Genomic DNA, 20,703 nt, shown 5'->3' with positions numbered 1-20,703 from the left:
CTGGAACTTTGGAGCTGTTTGCTTTTTCTTTTTTTTTTTTTCTACTCTTTTCAGGGTGCCAGCGCAGGGCATTACCACAGTACAAATTTCCATACCTACCGCTCTGTGCAAAATATTTAAAACCTACACTTTTCTCTGGATTTTCACAAACAGCTTTTCTTATATTGGAAATCATAAGGTTTAGATACAGAGTGTTCCTAGTACTTTATTCAAACAGACTTAAGCTTTCACTTGATGGCAAGCAGTTCCTTTCTGGGCATTTGTTTTTTGAGATATTTACTAAATATGAAGTGCGATGCTTATATGCATAATTAGTGGTGTGAAGAACCCACGGTATTGGTAACAGTTTTCTCCTGTATTGTCTAAGGCATCGGCTAATGTATTGCAGTAGATTTATGGGTCACTTGGATATGGCAGTAGCATTGAAAATATGGAAATGCTGCAGATTTTCATAATGCTAAACAAACAAAGAGCAATACTTGTAGTGAAGTGCAATATAGATTTCTGGGGGTAGTTCATTTTTCTGTCATCTACTATAAAATTTCAAGTTATGCCTTTCAGTAACTTGTACCTCACTCAGTTATAAACATAGAAATTTGGAGATAATATAAGTGACAAGTAATGGTTAACATTGCCAGTGCAGTGCCATGTTAGACACAGTCGTGGTGCTTTTATTCTTCAAAACCTACCCTTTCATATGTTGCGTATTATAGCAATAACCGATGACATTGGTGTGGCATATTGAAGATTTACCCACAGTTGGTGTGGTTTAATCACGATGACGAGCATTTTTTTTTTACTTAAATCTCTTCTTTTACCTTCCTTAGGTACTTTAGTTTCCCAGCCCCTATCTTTCCATAACTATTTTCTTTCAGCCTCTTTCTCTCCTCCCTACTCCTCTCATCCTCTCTACTTTAACCTTCTAGTTAATACTTCTTCCTCCTTGCTCTAGACATTAATGATGTTTTATAGGGCTTATTTATTTTCTGATGATCTCGTCTACTCTGTATGCCCTATTTATAAATCCACATTTTTCTGATTTCAAGATTTACCTCTATAAGCTCATAGATGTACTTTGTGCTGAATTTTATACTTTGTTACTGCATGAATGTTTTTGTACTTATGTATTTTTTATTCACATTCCTTGTAATGTCACTTTGTTATTGTTATGTTATTTGTTGCGGAGCTTTTCTCCTCGGGTCTCCACTGAAAATGGGCCCTCAGCCTAGTGAACTAACCTGGTTAACAAAAAATACCTCACTATGGAGTCTGTTATTGCTGTTGTACAATGACATTACTTAATTCTTATTTCTTAAATAATGTCTTTGTATAATAGCACCATGATGTTCTTCCCTTCCTGCTGCATTTCACCTTTTTCTTGTACTGAGCATGCATGCTTACCCAGTACATCAGTGCTTTGGAAAGGAAGAAGTGGAGAAAGGAAGGTCTCCTTTACTCTCTTTTCCCTTTTTAACAAAAAAGGGGTTTGGACACTTCAAGGGTAGGAGAGAGGCAGAATGGAGGAAATAAAAGGGAAATCAGGTATGTGTCTTTAGTTTTGAAGAATGTTCCTGATTTTCCTAATATTTTCTCTGTCCTGTCTGTCTTGTATGTCCGACTTCTAATTTTATTTATTTTTGTTTAAAAAATTTAAATGTTACAGTATATACCAATGGAAGAAAGTCTGGGCAACAGGACCATTTTCCATTGGCATATGCCCGGATTTACAATGGGCACTCTGGATAGGCTGACCAATCAGCATGCTACATTTTGAATGCTAATGGCCAGTCATTGTATATTAACCAGTAAATTACTTCAATAAACAAGCCAGCTTCAGACTGTCATGATGCCATAAAAAGCTGTGTGTGTCAAGTGGAATTACACCAAAAGGTGCAGTAGGTGTGACAGAGTTAAGCAGCCAGCTAGGAATGCCGTATTGTTATAATAATCGTTATTATTATTATTATTATTATTGATACTTTAACAGAGCAGGGCAATCCTACAGTTATTGATCCTCTGTGTTTCACTGGTAGTCATGCATTTAGTTTGATGATGAAACAGGTTAACAGATAATTTGTGCAAAATTACATGGCCATTAGAAGTCTGTATTACTTAAAACAAAAGTGGCTATGATTATGTCAACTTGTACTTAAAATGGAATGAGTGTTAGCAGTTTTATTAAATAGAATGTTAAAGAATGATAAAACTCTTAAAGAAAAACTACATGTTTAGAAGACATGGGGCCAGATTCAATAAAGCCTACACGAAGTGTACGCTAAGTGTACACAGTATGTATTCAGTAAAATTCTTATCACATTTTTTGTGCTTTCTAGTCACTCAGAAAAATTACACCGTGTACCTGTAGTCTACGCTTTGTGTTAAGCTTAATGAATCCCTGTCAGTATTTAAAACTGCAAGAATATCAGTTGGAAAACTAAAATTAGGAGGAAGAAGTGTCTTATGTCTGTGCTGTCTGTTCACTCGTAACACTGTACATTTAGTGTAGGCTTTATTGAATCTGGCCCATACAACAAGTCTGTTTGCGTAAAAGAAGTAAAATGAATTTCATAGTCTCTACAAGGAAGACTTTGGAGAATAAAATGCAGCTATTATTTTCTGTTTGGTGCAGCCTAAGTTGTAGAGTATGTCGGGACTTGATTTTGGACTCTTTCTCTGTACAGCATACAATTACTAAAGCTTTGTTGATCGTCATTTGTACAGATAGCTCATGCAGACAACATAAAACTTTCCATGGTTATCACAAAAGATGGTATAAATAGCATGGAATAAAAAACTTGTGTCATAAGCATTAAATTACAGTACATGTGCCTATGTGATCATTGGAAAAAAAAATCACCTTTTTTGATTTGCCCTCGTCCTTTGCTACAGAAACATTTTTGAAGTAGTTGACCAGGTTAAATAGACAGGATCTACCCATGACAAATATGAATTGGTTTGGGTCAAGAGTCTGTAACTTACCTATATCCATATTTATTCATTCCATAACGATCCCTTCCGTAACCTTACAGATGAGTCCGGTCAGGATTGAGGGGCTTTAATTACCTCATTGAAGCCCTGCCTTTGTGCAGGTAAATGACAGTGCCTGTCCTCCATTCATTTGGCACAAAGCCTGCTTTGAGGCTGATATTGAAAAGTCCATTATTTCTAAGTAAAACAAAGTATTCAGGACTGGATGGTTTTAGTTGTTGGTTCACAGTCCGTCTTGTTAGATAGAAGACGGAAGGTAAAATTGGCCAACCACCTGTCTAAGACAGCAAATAATAAGTACTTAGTTCCGAAGTGTTGTTCTGGGCCCACTTGCGTTACTGTATTCATTAACGAGATGTGGTAAGATAATACAGCTATGGAATGGAGACCTTAGAGTGCTGGTATTTCTGCAGCCTAGTAGTACAAAATGAACTCCGGACTGCTTTCACCGTGAGCATTAAACTGATCAAAACTTACTTGTATCAAATGCCTCCAAGATGAAGCATGTGCTGTCCAGAAACAGGACCACGTCTTTAAACTTCGGACTAGCAAGGACAGACAAATCAAGCTGGATCATTCTTCATGGATGACTGTACTACCAGCTGTTACAATGCACCATCTTCCATTCTCTGCCACCAGTTGCCATCTGGCCTCACTTTTCAAGCAATTGAAGGTATTGTTGATTTTGCAGTCCTTCTTTTCTTGCATTAGTTGATATGTGTTCCATATAAAAGCAACATTACCTGCAACAACATCTCCAGTTGTCATTGCTTCAGACTGGTTATTTTCTGGAGACTCTTACTGTTTGTAAGCTGTACATCTATGGCTTTGGTCTGCTTTTACGTGTATGTGTCAATTGGAAAGCTACTTTGTTTCAAACTTTGGGAAATAATTATGTAGTTTAACTGTTTGAAGTGATCATTATTATGTAATAGCTTTCCTGCTGAAGTCAGTGAATAACCGTGCTTGCAGTACACAAAAAGGCTGTAAAAGATATATTTTGTGGCTTTTATCTTCCTGCACTGCATGGTGCCAACTCCAAACACAGTAAGAGATTAAGTGCAACAGTACTTATACAAGAAGACTTAAAGCTTTAAAAGCCTTTCTGCTGCAGGGAGAGGCATTTAAGTTTGAAAAGAAAGGCTAACGTTGAGGGGGTAGTCTGGTAGTCTTAGGAAAGGTCAACACCAGGTTCTTCTAAATATAAACTTAAAAACCTGAAGTAAAAGTAACAGAAAAGGAGAAAGAGAAAATGTTTGAAACATTGTTGACTTCATTCTTCTGTGATAACACATTTGAATGCTTCTACTACAAGGAAAATGCATCCTAACCATACCTCTCAGCCTGTTAGCATAAAAAAATCTGGGCAAAGCCAAAAATAGGGACAGATTTTAACTATTCTTGTTATAAACTTATAAAGTTGCTTGAATAAAAGGTATTGTTATTGTGTATTTTTTAAAGGTATGAAGTCTGAAATGCAAATGCCTGCCATTATTTAGTGAATTCTGTTTTCACTGATTTGTTACAAAAATCCAGAAAAAACACAAATTTTATGAGGATCTGATGAAAAATATAAGGCAAACATTTGGATAGTCTGCGAAAGTCTGGACAATTGAGAGGGGTATGATCCTGACCGAGAAATTGCAGAAATGTCTGCACTGGGTGTAAGGGAGAAAAAGATGAAGTGCCCTTTACTGAAGCAGGTTTTTGAAATAAATATAACTATAAAGCAAATTGTTAGTTTCATATAGTTTCTGCAAACTGTTTAAAATGTCCATAGAGAAGGAGAAAAAATATCCCAAGAAAATGGGACATTATTTTTAACAAAACTCCTAAAAGTCATAAGTTTGTCACAGAACATTTGACATTTGCCATTACTAACCACATTCAAATGCTGTGTGGGTTCATGAAACACGTGCGTACACTTTTTCAGGTCTAGTTTTTAAACTTGCACAATACTTGTTTGTGGAAGAATGTTTAGGAGCAATACAGAAGGTAGCAGTTATCTACACTAGTCTTGCAAACACAGGATTGCCATAGGGTATCATGAAGGTTAATTTACACACCTTGCAGTAGTCTAGGCTCTTTTCCTTACCTGTAATTGAATCTTCAAAGAAAAGGAGGAAAAATAATCTAAATTATTTTTTTATATATCAGAGGAGGACTTTATATGAAACAGACTGATAGAATCAGCTGTGAGGATGGATACTGATGTTGATGCTCAGCCTTGCATGTCCTGTGGCTACCCTGAGGATGAAACATTTTGGATAATTGTTAGTTTAATGAGTTGGGTTTATGGCTGCAGGGTCAAAGACAGTCCCCCCTAAAAAAAAGTACTTTAAGTAATTAAATCAGAAAGCTTCATTAGTACTCCCGGTGTTCTTGTTATTTCAAGAACTTTGTTAGCAGCAAGCAGCCAGACCTTTGATTTCAAATCCCCTGCTTCTAAGAAAAAGTAACCTATATAGTATTTCTTTGATTATACAATATATTCTCGGCTATCTAAATATGGATAGAGCTACAGTTTTCCCTGTCTTGCTCATAGTTTCAGAAAATGACAGCTGTTATGGCAGTGGTACCACCCAGTAAAGAATCCAGGGAAGTGGAATATTTTGAAGGAACACCAGACAGTTAACCCTTAAGGAACCCTTAAGTTGTGTTACCAATGCAGGATAGTATGAGGGGTCCATTTCAGATGCAGAAAAAACAATTTACTAGTAAAAATACAGCGATTGTTTATGATGATAAATCTTTTTAGAATTGTAGTACTGACTGGCTCATTTATTTGGCAACTTGTTCATGCTCTGCCTTTTATGTTGGGCAAACCTCTAGGTCCCTACGTATTCGTATATCCAAACACATGTGATATTATGAATAAAAGGGTTTCCAGTGCTTTATATAAACATTCCATCAAACACAGTTCAACACAGTTCAGATTTGTTATAATTGATCATATTGAGGGTGCTAGAACAAATAAGGTGGGCTGGCATACTATATTAAATCAAAAGGAAAGGAGTTGGATAATTTAAGCTAGGTAGTTTGTTATCCCCAGGTTTAAATGAACATTTATAATTAACCAATAGGAAGCTTTTGTGTCTGTGACCTAATGTATATAAACTGTTTGTATTATCTAGTTATTTGTTATCACTGAGGAAGGCAGCTTATGCCGAAACCAATCTGATTATTTTTATGGGTACTGTGGTTTCCACATTACCCTGATGCTGTTGCTACATTGAATTAAAGAAGTTTTGTTCCATCAGTTTGGTGCAGGCCATTTTTCTACTTGAGTTCAATTTGGTTTGGCCGTTTGCACCTCCTGTACTTGCGGAGACATTTTTTCTGTAGGGTCCATTTCAGAGCCAGGTACAAGACACATTATAGTCTTATCTGCGTGATACAAAATACCAGTGCAGGTCTCCATTACAGATATAGTAGGCATGTGCATTACAAAATCTGCATATTATGTTGCCGTTATGCCTCTGTGAGTTTTACAGCAGCAGGAATTTATGTAGAGGTGCATCAGATTTGATACCCAGTCCTTCCATTAACGACAGTAAACCAGCTGTTTTGGTCATCTTTGTGTGTTTGTATATCCTACTGATAAAGTTCTTACTGAACTTGACAATTTCAGGATAACTGAGTGCACAGACAGCGAAGACAGAGTAGGAGGCAGCAATGTAAAATTCTTTGCAAGTGCTACGCTAAGCTCCGAGGATGTATAGTCGAGTACTAGACCTTCTTAACCCTCTTCTGCTGTTTACCTGGCTTAAAATACATTACATTATATATTCACAGCAAATTATGTGAGATAAGTGGAATGTCAAAGTGTTATGCAACACAATTTTTTCAGAACCAGGATCGGTTTACCCCATCCCTCCCCTTTCAGCAGTTGCACACAGTGTTAGACATAACCTTGAATTTTCTGAGAAATGAGGCACTATAGTGGGTACTGTTATCAAAAATAAATTTTCTGTCTACCCATTTTCTATTCATCCAGTTCAGGGTTATTGGGAAGCAAGATCCTGTCCCTCCAAACAATGACTTTAAGGCAGGAACATGCACCAGACAGGACACCCAACGCATCACACTGTTAACACATACAAGGACACTGGTAATTTCATGACTTTCAAAACTGGTGAGAAGAGTTCATCTTCTTTAACAGCAACAATCTCAAGCTAATCCTGAGTGGTCTCCTTCTTGGGAACATACTTCTGATTACTGTCGTCCTAAAGCGCAAAAGCTTCTGTCTTCCTTTGGTAGATGCAAGCACAAGAAAAAATTATGAAATGTGGAGGGAATGCAGGGAAGCCCACAAAATGTTTGGTGAAACCCTTATCCTTTTTCTTTTGTTTCATCTATCTTTTCTGTTTTGTTTCACTTTCCTGCCCTTCCTCAATGATTATCAAGCTGTGCTCTTTCCACTGCCGAATACAACCCCTTTGATCCTTCAACAGGTGAGAGCTGAGCAGCAGAGCAGAGCCATCATCCATCTGATGCCAGAAGGTTTTGTAACGTTAAGGTCCTGACTCCACTACACATGTCTATAACTTCCCCATGCTGTATTACTCGCTTCCACAGGTAATGTTCCTGCCAACACTTCCATTGGATCTCTGGTTGCTACGAGTAGTTCTACAACTGGAACAAGTACTTGGACATACATCCCATCTCCTCCTCCCCCAAGAGAGGTGAACTCACAAAACTGCATCACGACTTTCTCCCCTCCCCCCACGCCAGCTGTAGCAGGTGCCAATGCCACTATTCACACTCAAGTCATGTGAGGCATATCCAGACTTTATCCATATATGCCAGTACCCTGTTTTATTTGAAAATGAATTTGAACCAGATCTATTAAGGCCAAAACAGATGTATGCATGTGACTTTCGACTTTTGCTGCTAGACTTTCTGAATGAATGTCATAATCAGAGCAAACAGGCCAAAAAAAGAGTAAAGGAGTCTTTGAGGTCATTCCTGGAAAAGACCATGCCAGAGACATTGCTGCACTTGACATTGGTAAGGGGTGCATAAGGAATTGCATGAGATCAACTTGTGCGCTTCTGATGGACTGCGGGACCTATCATAAGGCAATGATCAAATCTTTCAGCTAGGGAACTGGCTTCTGTAGGAATGTGATTTATGATCATAAAGTGGTTGGTCTGTGTAGTTTATTCCCTGCTATTTATTGCTTCATGAAAGTTCCCCCTCGCTTGTTGATGTACCAATCCACTCTTACATTGCTGCTGCTGGGTTGCTTTACAAGCTTTGCAGATCTCAAATTAAGATTCATAGGATTTAATACTAGAGACGACTGAACTTAGTGTCCACTGAAGAATTCTCCTATGAAGCCATGCAAAGGGCACATTGTGAATAGACACCCCCATCTACCCTAGGGCCATGAGGCAATGAAGGATAGTAATCTATGGAAATAAACTGTTCAAGAGATTAAATCAAAAACATCCACAAGCTTCTCATATCTCTGGTGGGGCAATAGAGAGAGATCTTACCAAAGTCAGTTTCAAAGCCACGTTTGTGGATACATCTTTGTTGGTAACAGAAGTCAAATAAGTCAAATTTGGGTAATGTAGTTAGTTTAGAAAGTGATTTTTGTGAAGCCACTCAGTTAGTACAACAAAATCCTTTTTTTGTTCGTTTTCTATATTGAAGAGATGGAGAGAATGAGAGGGAGGTTCTTATTTCTCTATTCCATATTTTGAAAATTTTCTGGCCTTATGAGAGGCTACAGATGTAGGAATAATTTAGTGGGCTGTTTTGTCAACATATTGTCAAAGAACTCTTTTCCAATGTTATTTTGACCCCAACAAACAACATTTTTGGTTCTTGCACAATTTTTTTTTAGACATCTTTATTAAACATGATATTTTTAAAAGGTGACATAGATATGCATACGGTAATATAAAAGAAAGCAGTTCATAATAACATTTCCTTTATTTTCTTGGAGTACACATGTATGTTTTCTTCTTAGAAATTTTCATTCACTTCAACATTACATAAATTTTAGAGAAGGCAGAAGTTGAGCAATTTCTCTTCCTCCTTAACAGTCCCTGTTCCCAATCTTTTCTAACCACTTCTGATTGATTTGTATATGCAGTACGCAATAATGTATATGTCATACTAATTATCCCATTTTTAATAAGAGCTTCTCCTGTACAACTTGTTGAAAACTGTGCAAATTTTCCTCTTGAAACCTTTTTAATAACTGTTTAAGACCCCCCCCCCCCCACACACGCACACACACTTGTATATTATCATCTCCATGGTCAAACACTGGGAAAAGACTATACACACAATGATGTCACGTAGAAGCTGCACCAGCAACAATTTTTCTGTGGAGTACAGCACCCGGGGAGTACAAAATTTGAGTTTAAACTAATGTATTGAATGCTTATCCGTTTAGGACTTCCCGTCTGGTGACTTATCTTACCTTTTTTTTTTTTGCATCAAAAAGAACCGAAATTTTGATGCCATCTGTTCAGAGTGTTGTTGGTGAATTATTTGCAAATCTCTCAGAGAACAGCGTTCTGCCCTTTTCCAGATAATAAAAGCATTCAGTATGTTTATCTCAGGGAGGATGAGTTTGATGCCACACTTACATTTTTTCAAAATGCTCTTTCCAGGTTAACTAATTTCTGACACTGTTAACTCTAACTGCAAAATAAGTTATATGCCTTCAAGAAACCAAAAAAAAAAAAAGTTCTGATGGATTGTATACCCACTAGCTCCCTCCTAGTCTCCATGAACAGGAACGTAGATGTACAACACACAGAAATGTTCATACAAATCCTATTTTCTCAACTAATGCATGCATGCCATTTATTTCATTGATTTATAAGGACATAAATTATAGGTATTGTAATCTATATTTTATATGTTTTTCCACGAATCTTGATCACTACATTGTCTTGTAGTAACTGTAGATAAAAAGCCATTAGGCTTATTTAGAAATAAAAATCATAAACACATAAAAGGAATGCAGGCAGTGACTTTGTTTTTAATTTCTTTGTGAAAGTAAAAAAAAAAATCTATTTGTGATGGTTGTGCAGAGAACCTAGTCATGTTTGTAGGCTTGAAGTTGATTAATTGATTTAAAAATGATAAAGTACTTCAACAAGAGCTGGCATGGTGGATGTCTGTGTATTGTTCCCTGTTTGTTAAACAGAGCTGTTTAGCAGGGTTATTGTACCTTGAAACACAGCAGGCTCGACAGCTGATTAATATCGTATAATAGGATTTCTGCTTTGCCTAAATATGTTGTTTTGTGGATGGATTGTTGGGCATCTGATTTGAGTTTAATCAAACAATTTAGCATTCTAACATTCATAGTGCAGCCACTGATGTTTTTATACGCGCTTTGTTTCCTCAGCATCACAACTCAAAGCTGATAATGAGAGCTTGCCAGAAGGCAAAGTGAAAATAAAACTGGACAGTAATGGGACAATACTGGATGTGGATGAAGAGGATGTGGAAAAGGTACTGTGTATTTATAACTCTCAGCATCACCTCACATTCTGTTTCATGGGTTCCAGTGCCTTTTTTCTTCTGCATTGTGATAAAATGATTTGTGTTGAGTTTTGTTGTTTCTGTTCTATGACGTTCGTATACCAGCCCTTTGGTGTAGAACTTGGATATTTATTTTTGAGACCAGTGATGCAGGTTTGAAAACAGACTTCGATGGCTGAACTGCTTGACAGACTATGAACGAGCAGAAGTGCATACACTGCTGTCTTTCTTTGCAGACAGTGACTCACTGGGCACAATCGACTGTAGCTACTGCTGTACATGTCATTTGTTGGGGGTTATGACAGAAGTACAGCATATCACTGCATACCCTGCTTTCTGTCTTAATGACAAACTGCCTGCATCTACTCTATTAATGATGCTTGATGGGAGGTTGATGCTCAGCCCTGATATGTGATTGTACCACTTATAACCTCTGCCTGCTTTACCAAGGATAAGTGTTTGTTTGATCATGTCTGGGAGAAAGTACTGTGGTCATTTTATGGTGTCACTGGAAGTAAAGAAAACTGCATTGAGAGTATGCAAGTGGGTCATTGTAAGGCACATGTTAAAAAAATTAATATAGGGCCCAAGCTTTTCTGGAATTTTGAAAATGATGAGTGCAGTTAACAGGATGTGGCTTCCAGTCTTCAGAAATGAAATCAAAGTTTATTTTGTAAGGTGTATGAAGTTGTAGGATTAACTTCGTTTTCCAACTTTAAGTTACGAGTGCGAGAGAAAACAAAAATTGTGTAGCTAAGTATTCCCCAGATAGTACACAAGTATTAAGATTAATTATTCTGTGCTCCAAGAAAGCATGTACCACTAAAGCTAAAATGTAAGAGGCTTTGGTAAAATCCACAGTAAAGCAAGCAGTCTGACCTTTGACTTAGTAAATATAATCAAACCTTTGTTAGTATGTTGTGAAATCTAACAATCCTTTCGTTGGTTGATATCCTTTTTATTGTTTGTTAAGTGTTGTATATGACTGTGTTTAATTATGTATCCTGATAGGCAAACCCTCCATCATTTGACCGGTCAGAAGACCTGGCATCTTTGTTGTATCTCAATGAATCCAGTGTACTTCACACATTACGCCAGCGTTATGGAGGAAACCTGATTCACACATTTGCAGGACCAAATATGGTTGTCATTAACCCACTTAGTTCTCCATCGATGTACTCTGAGAAGGTAAGCAGTTTTCATTTTGCAATCACTGTGAAGTTAACTGTTGCAAAGGGATAAGAGTAGGGAAGGCAGTTCAAATTGATTTTATCTGATTACTAAGTCTGTGATTCTCTGAGCTGATGAGAAGTTTGCCTAGATTATGGACTGAACTTGAACGTACATTCACTGCAAGCATTTCATTGGGCTTTTGAAGATCACGTGTATGACACCTCATGCTGTACACTTACCTATTGCTGTGATAATTACATGGGTCACAAAAGGTGTGTTGCACACATTTAGTGCATTTTAGAAAAGACTTTGGCACTGTTCATGTTCATCTTATAAAGCTGGAAGGAGATTTCACATGAGAGACCTCACCTGTAATTTATGTAAGAAGAAACAATTAGAAACATTTATTTTTGCAGTGGGTGGTAATGAGGAATGGAAGTAGCATTTCAAGTGTTCAACTTTTTTTTTTCTTTTTACAGTTTTGGCCCCTGCCTCTCCCACCCCTTCAACCACCTAGGACTGTATCCCATGTAAACCTATGAATTCATTTAATTTTCCATAACCCTCGGCATCCAAGGATGATAAAAGACTGAGGCTGAAACTGGCAAATGTAGCCATCATACAGTGAAAGGAGGAAGATGTTTTTGGTTGTTCTTGATCTTGCCCCCTCCCCTGCTGCATGTAAAGTAAGGTGCATTGCTGACCAAGGTGCAAGTTTATGTGTGTACAGACACACGCACACACGCATGATTCTTAGCTAGAGTACTTGGCTCTCTTTAGCAGGCTTGCAACTGTTAAGTCCTGTGTATAGAAGTTAAACTTTCAGGCCTTCCTTACAGGGTGGTCTTATGACAAGATTCCATTTGTACAATTCCCGCAGGCTTGACAAGCCTACATTGTCTGCTTGCCCCAGTCCCTCCCTGGCTGTCACTTATACTGCCTAGGATACAAGTGGGACCCAGTACATCTTGAAGGGCAGTCAGCCAAAACCTTTGTGCCATGGAATCGAGCTCCTAGGTTTGTCCCAAAACATCAGGAATAAATGCAACTTTTTCTGCATAATTACATTTTACCATGGCACAGTTGTCTAAATTCCCTTCAGGTATATTTTGCTAGAGAAAAGGAAAACAGTAAAACAGAGTGAAGGGAATGTAGCCTGTACAGTATTATACAGTGAGATCTACCATTTCATAAGCAGTAACTCTAGGAAAGCATCTTCCTGATCCCAAGTCCTTCACTGCAAACGTCCCAGAATACTTTTTGAATTTATCAGCTCTACAGTGAAATTACAGATGTTAAGTTGTCAATCTCGCCTTCATTCTTGCTGGATGGGTTTGGAGCCGAACCTCGGCTCCAAATCGGCCTGTACTAAAGCTTGAGAGCTAATTTTACCGGCTCGAGGTAACCCTACATCCCATGATGGTAGGCGGTAACTACCCAGATCTCGTTTGCTGCTTGCTAGTGAGGTTGCTCTTTTTACCGGCTCAGGTTAGTGACTGTTTTTTCTCACTAAAATCCTACTTTTTTCTTAGTTTTTCCCTAGTATACCTTTTTAGTCCTTTATAGGCTATTTTCTGTTAAATTTTAAGTTTAGTCTCTAATTTTTATCCCTTATCCCTGTCATACTCCCTTTCCCTAGGGTAGGCCTTAGGCCCTTCCATTTTATTTTAATTCCCTCACAGGGATTCCTTGCTGCTTGTGTGTTCCCCAGTATCCCTGTATCTCTATTTGTTGGGGTGTGTGTGTGTGTGTCCTTCTAACTGTGTTTTTTTCCTTTCGACTCTTCACTGTCGAAGGAAACAAAGGTCTCAGGCTTCAAGAAGTGTGATTCGTGCTGTCAGAAGATGTCTCTGACAGACTGTCACACTTCTTGTGTTTATTGCCTGGGACCCCTGCACCTGCAGGACTCTTGCTCAGTGTGCCATGCTTTTAGCCCCAGAGTCCTGCAGGAGCGCAGGAATAAATTAATATTAAGGGGCTTGTTAAAGCCCGAAGGTTCCCCGGCTAAGTCTGTGCCGGGGAAGCCTTCGAAACCACCTAAACCGTCGGCTCCGAGTCTTAAGCCCTCGGTATGGTGGTTCATCATCTGCGACATTATCGGCTCCGGCTGGAGCCGATACTTTAGGATCGCAGCTACCTGCATTGGCTCCAGCCGGAGCTGATACCTCTATGACTCTGTCTTCAAAATCGGCTCCGGCTGGAGCCGACGTGTCTACGGCACCATCGGCTCCATTAACCCTGATGCCCTCCGCACGAAAGAGATCCAGATCTCCATCACTGGAGTCTATACATTCGGCTCCGAAGTCACCGTTACTCTCGGAGCGGAGCCATCGGAGCCATTCCTCTCGGTCATCCAGACTTTCCGATCATGACCTTGAGAGAGTGGTAAGTAGACTATTAGTCTCAGGCACTGGCCCAAATGCTTCATAGCCCGTCTCATCAGACAGCGGCTACATCCATACAACAGACTATTCCTCCTTTGACTCTATCCCAGTGTTCAGAGCCGGAGCTCCTCGGAGCCGTGACCGTTTTGACGTCGGAGCCGATACCTCCCCCTTCGGCTCCGTCGTCTGCTCCGATCTCGTCCATGGTGGAGGGATCCGGGCACTTGGACTCTCTTGCCGGCTCCGAGGGGGCGAGTGGCATCGGACCCTTGTCCGACCCCGTTCTCCCTCTCAGAGCATCGGCATTGGTGAGTTCGGCCCCGACATCGGCTTCGGAGCCGTCCTTGTCAGTGCCGGCTGGAGTTCCTAGCTCTTCGGAGCGGGAGCTCTCTAGCTGTCAGGGGCGCCTTTGAGGTCATGAGGAGCGTACTGGCCCCAGTGCCTGCTCTACGGTCAGCTCCATCAGCTCCTCCCACAGTAGTGCCTGCTGATGTCTCTTCCTACTCTCTCGTTCCCGGCCATTGAGACTCAACGCCTCAGGTTTCCCCATTGGGAATATCCTCCTCTTCAGAGGTTTCCCCTGATCCGTCAGGTGAACCCCCGCGTAAGAGGACATGTAAGAGGAAACGTGGACTCCCCCGAGTCTGTCACATCTGACACCGACTTGGATGAGTCGGAAGTATCCCCAAGGTCCCCTACTGAGGATGTCTCCTTCGCTGACATCCTTGAAATCCTTAAACAGAGGGGGAACTGGTCTTCCCTTAATCCTTCCGAGGACGAGTCGGTTTACCTGGAGGCTTTTGGTTCTCGACCCTGCACTTCCTGGGTGTCTCCGCCCTTCGACCCCCTTATGGATGTGGTGGCACGGAAGGCGTGGACGGCCCCTGACTCGCTGGAACCCACCCCACGGAGGCCTTCTAAATTTATAACAGCCCCTTCTGACAAACAACTTTTATCCAAAGGTGTCCCAGTTGATGCCATGGTGGTGGCGGCAGCCACTAAGAAGGAGCTGGCTGATCCTTCAGTACCTATCCATCTGCCTAACCAGGAATCTAGGACAATGGATAGGTACGGCAAGCGGATGTTCTCGTCAGCGACCTTTGCCATGCGGTCGCTGAACTACCTATGCCACTTCACCCGTCTTCAAAGAGACATTCTTAAAGAAATGGGTGAAGTCCTACAGGATCCATCAGCTGCTGGGTCTCAGGAAAAAATTAACTCACAGCTGGGAACCCTAAATTCTATTGTCAACTCCTCCATGCGGCTTATTTCATATGCAGCCGATGGAGCGAGTAGGGCCGCGGGCACAGGTGTAGCTTTGAGGCGTCACGCCTGGATGCGGCTTTGTAACTTCGCAGACCCCTTCAAGGCGTCTTTCACTAACTCCCCCTTTGATGGTTCAGCGTTGTTTGGACCTCAAGTGAAAGATACTTTGACCAGATGCAAACAAGACGGCAAGACTCTTTCTGCTGTAGGAGTCCGTTTTTCTACCCCATCTAGACCATATCCTAAGGGTCAAAAGGGTGGAAAAATGTGGTTCCATAAATCACAAGGAGTCACGCCTGATGCAAGAGGTCAGTTCACCCCTAGAGGCAGAGGGGGGAACAACAATAGACGCTGCCCAAGAGGCAGAGGGGGTCCGCAGAACCAGGGTAGCAGAGAAACCCTCTCTGACGAGCCCTTCCAGCATCCCTGAGGTGTTGCCCGACTGTCCACCTTCGGAGGCAGTCAGGGGAAGATTATTGCTGTACCCACAAGCCTGGTTCTCCCTCACTCAAGACAGATGGGTGCAGTCGATCATATCCGAGGGTTACAAAATCCCCCTTATCCAAACCCCAGTGATTCAAATGGGGTCTCTTCCAGACGTTCCACCCAGTCTAAGGGAACAAGCAGCACTAGAAATATCAAAGCTGCTAAAAAAGAGAGCTATCCAGCCAGTCCCAGCAGACCAGCTAGGATCCGGGGTCTACTCAAAGTTCTTTTTGGTACCAAAAAAAACAGGGGACTGGAGACCAATATTGGATCTCAGCAATCCAAACAAGTTTGTAAAAGGAACGAGGTTCTGGATGGTCACGCTACAGTCCATTTTACCCCTTCTGGGCGAGGACAATTGGATGTGCTCAGTAGACCTTCAGGATGCGTACTATCACATCAAAATGCACAGGCGCTCCAGAAAGTTTCTCCGCTTCAGGCTGGGGGCCAGTCACTACCAGTTCAGAGCCCTGCCCTTTGGTCTTACTACAGCCCCCCCCCCCCGAGTGTTCACCAAATGTATGGCAGTGGTTACGGCTCACCTGAGACGTCAAGGATTCCAGGTGCTTCCATATCTAGACGACTGGCTCCTCACTGCCACCACCAAGTGTCAACTTCTTCTAGCCAGAGACTACACTATCCACATTTGCAAAGAGCTAGGTATCTCTCTCAATTTCGAAAAGTCTGCCTTGTTGCCTTGTCAATCTGTTACCTTCATAGGCGCCACCTTGGACACCGTTCAGCTCTCAGCAAAGTTAACAGAGCAGAGGGTCTTAGATATTGAAAGTCATGTTCATGTCCTTCTTCAGAACAACAAAGTTCAGGCCAGGTATGTTCTGAAGGTATTAGGTCTCATGGCGGCAGCCATTACGCTTCTTCCCCTTGCCCGCTTTTACATGCGGCTTCTTCAATGGATGCTGTTCTCCCAGTGGTCCTTCCAACAGCTCCCTATGACACGCAAGATCCTAATAACTCTATCTTGCAGAAAACATCTATCTTGGTGGATGGTCTCCCCTCAAGTCCATCAGGACAGACCTTTTACTCCCCCCCCCCCCGGTCGCCACAGTCACAACGGACGCCTCCCTGATTGGTGGGGGGGGGCATTTTCAGGGCAGGACAGTCCATGGCTCATGGCAACCCTTCGAATGCCACTTGCACATAAACGTCCTGGAGATAAGAGCAGTGCTTTTGATATTGCAAGCCCTTCAAGACTCTCTTCCCCTGGGGACGATTGCAATTCAGACGGACAATATGTCCGTAGTATGGTATATCAACAAGCAGGGCGGAACCAGGTCATATCCTCTGTGTCGAGAAGCATTCAGACTCTGGCAATGGGCGATCTCTTCTCAGCGGTTTCTGATAGCAACGCACATCCCCGGGAAGTCCAACGTCATAGCGGACAGGCTGAGCAGAGCTGTTCTCATGCCTCATGAGTGGTCTCTCAACCAATCGGTGACGGACAAAATATTTTGGAAGTGGGGTTTTCCTTGCTGCGATCTTTTTGCAACACCACAAAACAGCAAGTGCCTCGACTTCTTCACTCTCTTCCCTCTTCCAGGCCATCCCCCCCAGAGTCGCTCTAGTCCACGATTGGCCTCGGGGACTTCTTTACGCCTTTCCCCCCTTTCCGTTAATCACACAAACAATTCAGAAAGCTACCACCTTAAGGGCCAAGATGATCCTCATTGCCCCTTATTGGCCTCGACAGATATGGTTCCCTTTCCTGCATCGCTATCTTTTGGAGCAGCCTTGGCATCTGGATCCAATGCCAGATCTTTTGGCCCATCAATCAGGGCAGCTGCACCAATCCCTCCAGTCTCTCAACCTCACAGTTTGGTTGCTCCACTTCCGTCCCTAGCCAGGCTTCCAATGATTTCAAATTCTGTCCGCGATATCATCGTGGCTTCCCTTAAGTCTTCCACCAGAAGGATCTAGGCTAGTAAATGGCAACGCTTTTCCTTTTGGGCAAAGGCTAGGAACATAGATCCCTTCACTGCTCCTATACACTCGGTCTTGGATTTCCTAGCCGAAATCTTTCACTCAGGATCTTCTTCGTCCACAGTAAAAGTTCAGCTAGCAGCCATCTCAAATTTTCATATAGACTTGTCTGACTCCAACATCATGTCCCATAAGCTTTGCAAGGCATTCCTCAGAGGTATCTTTTTACTCAGGCCTCCGATCAAAGACCCCCCCACCACAGTGGGATTTAAACTTAGTTTTAGCATCCTTGATTCTCCCTCCCTTTGAACCTGTGGCCTCCTGTTCCTTGAAGTTACTTTCCTGGAAGACACTATTCCTAGTTGCCATTACGTCTGCTAGGAGAGTATCTGAACTTCATGCCCTCTGCATTCGCCCTCCTTATTTAGTGTTCCACAAAGACAGGGTTTCTCTTAGAACTAACCCATCTTTTTTACCCAAGGTGGCTTCTCAGACAAATTTAAATCAATCTATTGATCTTCCAGTTTTCTTTCCTATTTATTCAAACAGGGCGGATCAAAAACTACATTGTCTGGACGTTCATCGTCAGCTCCGCTTCTATCTGGACAGAACTAAACAATTCAGGAAATCTGATCAACTCTTTTTATCTTATGCTGAGAGTAAAAAGGGTCTTCCAATATCTAAAGTAACCCTGTCTAGGTGGCTGTCTTCTGTGATTACTTGTATTTATCAGCTCAGAGGTAAAGAATTGCCTTCTAGGCCAAGAGTCCATTCAACCAGAGCGTTGGCTGTATCTACAGCCTTTCAAGCTAGATTACCAATAGACACTATCTGTGTGGCTGCCACATGGGCCTCTCCTCATACTTGCGTTACACATTACAAATTGGACATGGCCTCCAGAAACAGGACAAATTTTGGTTCCACCGTTCTCAAGAGTCTGTTCCAATGAGCCACCCAGGATGAAGGTGCTAGGGACGCGGTCCCATCCAGCAAGAATGAAGGCGAGATTGACAACTTAACATTGAGAAGTTATGTACCTACCATAACGTTCCATGTTAGTTGTGTTCTCTCACCTTCTTTCTTGCGTCCCACCCACCATCCCCCTAGCCTGGACAGACTGAGAGATTTTTCCCCTTCTTTCAGGGGACCTTCCTTGCTCTATTCCTAGCTCAGACAGTTGGTCCTGGGGTAGATACAGCTTCAGGTAGTGATATTTGGGGAGTTCTTCTTCTCCTCCTCCACCTCAGAGGGGAGACTAAATTGGCTATGGTTTCTTAGCTACCAAACAAGATCTGGGTAGTTACCGCCTAGCATCATGGGATGTAGGGTTGCCTCGAGCCGGTAAAATTAGCTCTTCGAGCTTTAGTATAGGCCGAGTCGGAGCCGAGGTTCGGCTCCGAACCCATCCAGCAAGAAAGAAGGCAAGAGAAGACAACTAACATGGAACGTTATGGTAGGTACATAACTTCTCATTATGCGTTACACATACTTTTAACCCTTGCAGTTTTCACCTTAGTTGTACAACCATGGATTTATAAATAAGGAGATATAGGGGGAGAAGCTTACAAGGGGGCTTGCCTCCATAGAAAAAACACTTTGTAATTTAGATTTCAGATGGTTTATTTTTCTGTGAATTTCACTCATCTCTTTGGCAGAAGGGGGTTACACTTTGGGTTTGTTGTGTTGGAGCCTTCATAAAATACATGATGTATGCACCGTTACTGACTACAATTTTTATTGATTACCTGTTATTGGTCTTGAAAGAAAGAAATTTGGTGAAAGTTATGCAGTTCAGAAACATGCAGTGTGTACATTATCGTGCTGTACACATACAGATGCAGTGTACTGGGCATGTTTATAGGAACAGGGAAAAAGAGTTAAGACACACACACGCTGCTATTAAGATGCATGGTACAAGTTCAAGTGACGAATTCCATGAAGTAACTCAATAAATAATGAACGAACACCAACCAAATAAAAATCTGGACGCCGACACTGAAAAATCACTGCTCGTCCTGGTGATGAAATATGTTAGTTTATTGTAACTCCACACGATACAAAAGACAGGGTTTAGCGCTTTCAACTGTTGTACACAGTCTTCATCAGAACAACATACTGCTAGTATTCTACTGCTTAAATACTCTACTTTTTTGAACTTAATTGAATAATTGCTCTAGTTGCCGCCAAAAACTTTAAAGACATACTAGTCACAATAGTTGATCAAGGATATCTACAATTTACCCTTTACTATGTATAGGTAACACATACATTGACTACTAATACAAAATAACATAGGTTGTAAATTACCTACTCTAATACATCCTGCCGTTTATCATAGATCTCATAATATACATACTATTTAATAAAATAATCCCCTACTATATTTAATATATAAGTCCATCTAAAACTATCAAACTATTGCATGTATATATGTATATTGAATACTAAAATACTATTGTAAAAATCATAAAATAAAAGTTGATATTAAAATATCATATACAGTTACTAAACATAAAAGCAAAATGTTTCACTACCACCTTATACATATCCACAACATGCATATCTTCAGAATTGTTTAGTTGCATGTGATCAAATATACTAATAACAGAGTCACATCATCTTGTCTAAAATCCATTATGTAAATGTGTATAACTACATCTACGCATCCCTTAATACGTAGTGATTGTTTATTGTACACAAAATACAAGATACCTGATGCAAGATACATAATGTCAGGTGCTGTAGATGTATCAAACCTATACCTTTTCAAACTCACTTATAATAAGGCTAAAAATGGTTTTATACTGACAAAATCATTAAGACCAGTTTTGCGGGTGGAATCTGTCAGGATCTGCCATCTACTTTCTCTTGCTGCCAACTCCATTTTCCAATTCCCTCCAAGTGGTGTAATGAAAACCTGATCAGTGATAGCAAATGTAAAACCATGTTCTGT

General features: G+C 41.1%; 1 protein-coding gene across 7 annotated transcripts in view; it reads left to right on the top strand.

The window, feature by feature from the left end:
• MYO18A (myosin XVIIIA) overlaps window positions 1-20,703 on the top strand; it is a 2,129,602-nt gene that overhangs the window by 951,453 nt on the left and 1,157,446 nt on the right. For all 7 annotated transcript variants that reach the window (XM_044054445.1, XM_044054444.1, XM_044054446.1 and 4 more), the window contains 2 exons: window positions 10,367-10,473; window positions 11,515-11,691. In XM_044054445.1, the coding sequence (XP_043910380.1) occupies window positions 10,367-10,473; window positions 11,515-11,691 (284 nt within the window). The remainder of the gene's footprint in view (window positions 1-10,366; window positions 10,474-11,514; window positions 11,692-20,703) is intronic.

This window comes from Protopterus annectens, chromosome 13.part0 (assembly GCF_019279795.1).
Source record: "Protopterus annectens isolate FY-2018-M chromosome 13.part0, PAN1.0, whole genome shotgun sequence".
Lineage (NCBI taxonomy): Eukaryota > Metazoa > Chordata > Ceratodontiformes > Protopteridae > Protopterus > Protopterus annectens.
Note: the sequence above shows the minus strand (reverse complement) of the source record. Positions and strands in the feature narration are given on the sequence as shown.